Raw genomic sequence first — 3,678 nt, 5'->3', positions numbered from 1 at the left:
CTTTTAGCCTCCATTTTTGGCTATATTTTTTTTTGCTTTTTTTTTTTAAATTATCATGTCATAAAAAAAACAATTCAAGAAAATAACAACCAACAGCAAGATCAATAATAATTATACAAATCAAAATATATGAGAGAAAAATAGACTATTATATAATAAAATTAACACGAGTATATTTTATCATTAAATAAACAAAGTTAGTACAAAACAAAATTACACGTAAAAAAAAGAGTTAAAATACTAAAGTGATAAAAAGATTATTTTTACAATTTTATTCTGTCATATTTATATATATAGAAAACTATAAAACAATTAACTTTTAACTAAATTAATTTGTATTTATTATATTCAATTAATTGATATACAAAATATTAAATTGTGTGATACTTAAATATCTAATTAAATTAATTAGTTAATATAATTAATCCATCATAATGAATTATATTTAATGAGTTAAAAAAAATAAAAAAAAATACTCTTAAAAGTATGTCACGTTAACTTTATGAATAAGTACAAAAACTCAAATTTTCATATGATAGAATAGATAATGAAACCTTTGAATTATACGATATTTGGCATGATTAATATCTTCTTGAGTCTTCTTTCGTTGACAGCAATAACGTAAAATTTATCAAGTTTGATTTAACAATGATGCTAATTGTATATTAAAATTAATATTAAAATTAAAATTAAAATTAAAACTAAAATTAATTATTTGTATAAAATATATATTAAAATATAAAATATATATTAAAAATTAAAATATATATTTATATATAAATATATAACAACTAATTTAATATGTATTTAATATTTACTTTTTATCTAATTAATAACACCATATTTTAGCATACATTTAGCACACTGTGAATTTGTGATAGTAAAACATATTACTAGCACACAACTACTAAATGACATTAAAAACAAAGTTATGGGAATTTGAGAGATAGAAATAGTTCAGAAGTGCATACAAACTTTATTCTTCTTGAGTGATGCTATACAAGTATGGCTTCTTAAGCAAGCTAGCAAGATAGATCATACACAATTTTCTTTTTCCTAGTAGAATGCATCTCTAAGAAGTCCACCAAAACATTTGAGAAGAACTCCTTCAATAAAATAAAACCACGCTCCGCGCTAATGAGGATTGACCCAAAGGATCGTCAGCATTGCCAAGAGCACCGTGACAAAGGTGGCAACAAAACTCCAATAGAAGGAAGTGGAATCCACTGAAGAATCATCGTGGTTTACCTCATCCAATTGAATGGGAGATAGTGGCGATGCTGCAATTCTTCTATTGCTAATACCCCAAGAGAGATATGGGTTTCCTTTGTAGTTGCTATCACCAAAGGTGCCAAATTGTCCTTGATCACTACCTGATAAGTTGTTGTAAGACACATTCAAGATAGCTAATGAGTGCAAGTCTTGTAACTCAAGTGGGATCTGTCCGCTCAATTTGTTATTTGAAAGATCCAAGCTCTCTATACTTTGCAATTTCTTGAAGCTCTTTGGAATTGATCCACTCAGATTATTGTTGGACAGGTTAAGTGCATAAAGGTCACGTAAATTTCCTATCTGATAAGGAATTTTTCCCGTCAATTGGTTAGATGACAAATCTAATACTGATATGTCTTCAAGTATATCACCTTTATATTCACGAGAAGAAGCTTTTATTGTGAATTGCACTTTCTGTTCCATAAACAAAAGCATCAAAACAAGCATCAAAGTTTTCTCGATGATGTCTACACCTCTTGAAGAGAATCCAGGTATTCTACTCGGTGTATCATAACTTTCTTCTGAAAATCGTATCTTGTTCAAGCAAGAAGGAATAAAGCCAGATAAGTTGTTGCGTGAAAGGTCTAAGGCCTGGAGATTTTTTAACTGACATATTTGACTGGAAAGTTGGCCTTGTAGGTCATTACCTGCCAATAATAAATACCTCAAATTCGGGAGACTGTATATACTTTCTGGAATACTTCCTGTAAATTTATTGTCACTCAAATCCATCAACACTGACATGTTCGTCGGTGCCTCGGGTATTTTACCAGTGATGCTATTTCCTTGCAAGTTTATGAACGACCTATTTAAACAAGATGGTGGTAAGGTACCAGAAAGGTTATTGAAAGAGAGGTCCAAAATGGCAAGTCCAAGCCTGCAAAACTCTCTCGTTATAGAACCCTGAAAATTGTTCCTTGATGCAAATAACAAGACAAGCTTTGGATTTCCAGTGAAACTGGGAAGTGTTCCATTTAGCTGGTTATTATCCATAATCAAACTAGACAATGACAAGCATCCATTAAGAATGTGCTCATGTAAGTTTCCAGAAAATCTGTTATTTCAAGATACAATGTTGTCAAATTTTCCATCTCTCCAATTGATTGGGGAATATGACCGCCAAACTTATTGTTAGACACATCCAGAAGAATTAAATTTGGGAAGACAACTCCTATGTTCCTGGGGAGCTCACCTTGGATTTTGTTGTCTGATATGTCCAAGAACTCTAGTTGATCCATGTGATGATAATTTAGATCAAAGGGTAGTTCAAAAGGTCCAGTAAAACAATTGCCGCCAAAGTATACTTCTTTCAATTGATGGGAAATGAACCAACTAGATCGTTATCTAATAGGGCAATAATTTCCAAACTGGTCTGAGATGAAAGGAAAGAAGGAAGTGTTTTTGTATGCGAGTTGACTTTGCAACTGGAAATGTCTAATTGTTCCAATTGAAATGATGCAATCCAAGGGGAGGTTTCGGTTTGCACTTGAAACGTTTCAGAATCCATTTCTTCGAGTTCTAACACCTTAAGCTTTGAATGGTTAGCCAACATGTTTAATGAGAATATGCCCTCAAATGAATTCATACCCAGGGAAAGGGTCTCCAACAATGCAAGGCTAGAAATCCAAGGTCCAAAAACGTTCCCGCTTAAGAAGTTTCCGAAGAGATCAAGAACTCGAAGCGATGTCAAATTTGCCACACATGCATCCAAAGTTCCTTCGAATGCATTTCCATATAAGTCTAGCACTTTTAGTTGTTTCATTTTACATAAACCTACATATGAGTAGTATATAACATGATTAGAATGCAATTTTACATCATGTCATCATGGGTATTCAAATTAAAGCTGAGGGTAAAAAGATAAATTTTTTTGGAGGTAACAATGAAGATTTGCTCACCTTGAATTGGGAGAGATCCATTGAGAGATAATTGACCTAATTTAAGGACTTGCAAATTGCTTAGATTTGCCAAAGCTTTACAAGAATAGATAGAGAAATACGTTTAGATGCTATATATACACATGATCATATTTAATTGTTTCAACTTATTATTTTGGTTTAAATAAGAAAAGAAAAACAGGTTGCACCTAAAGAGAACTTGGTGTATGTTTGTAATTTTCTTTTATTTTATTTTTTAAAAAAGCATTAATATTCAAATCTTTAATAGTAGATTTGAAACATTCCGAGAATAAATATTCTCATAGTTATCAGAATTGAATCGATGATCAAATCGGTTAAGCTATTGGATTACTGAGTTATTGGTTTAACTGATGGATTATTTATTGAACTGATTAACTCGATTCTATGTAAATAAAAATATAAAATAATCAAAAACTTAAAATTAAAATTTAAAATACATATCTTTACTACTAATATTTTAAAAATAACTAAACTATTCTAAAATAAT

General features: G+C 30.4%; 2 protein-coding genes across 2 annotated transcripts in view; both read right to left on the bottom strand.

The window, feature by feature from the left end:
• LOC107610916 (leucine-rich repeat receptor-like serine/threonine-protein kinase BAM3) overlaps positions 850-3,678 on the bottom strand; it is a 7,115-nt gene continuing 4,286 nt past the window's right edge. The window contains exons 3-4 of the mRNA XM_021109288.1: positions 3,171-3,245; positions 850-3,045 (exon numbers count right to left, since the gene is read on the bottom strand). Coding sequence (XP_020964947.1) covers positions 2,582-3,045; positions 3,171-3,245 — 539 coding nt within the window. The 3' untranslated portion in view covers positions 850-2,581. The remainder of the gene's footprint in view (positions 3,046-3,170; positions 3,246-3,678) is intronic.
• Positions 1,135-2,265, bottom strand: LOC107614442 (LRR receptor-like serine/threonine-protein kinase ERECTA). Its single transcript, XM_021108212.1, has one exon. The coding sequence runs from the start codon at positions 2,263-2,265 to the stop codon at positions 1,135-1,137; it is 1,131 nt and encodes a 376-aa protein (XP_020963871.1).

The sequence above is a fragment of the Arachis ipaensis genome, chromosome B08 (genome assembly GCF_000816755.2).
Source record: "Arachis ipaensis cultivar K30076 chromosome B08, Araip1.1, whole genome shotgun sequence".
Classification (NCBI taxonomy): domain Eukaryota; kingdom Viridiplantae; phylum Streptophyta; class Magnoliopsida; order Fabales; family Fabaceae; genus Arachis; species Arachis ipaensis.
This window is presented reverse-complemented; position numbering and strand designations above follow the sequence as displayed.

Coding starts and splice junctions, on each gene's coding strand:
- LOC107614442 (XM_021108212.1), bottom strand. CDS start 2,265: ATGGATAATAACCAGCTAAATGGAACACTTCCCAGTTTCACTGGAAAT.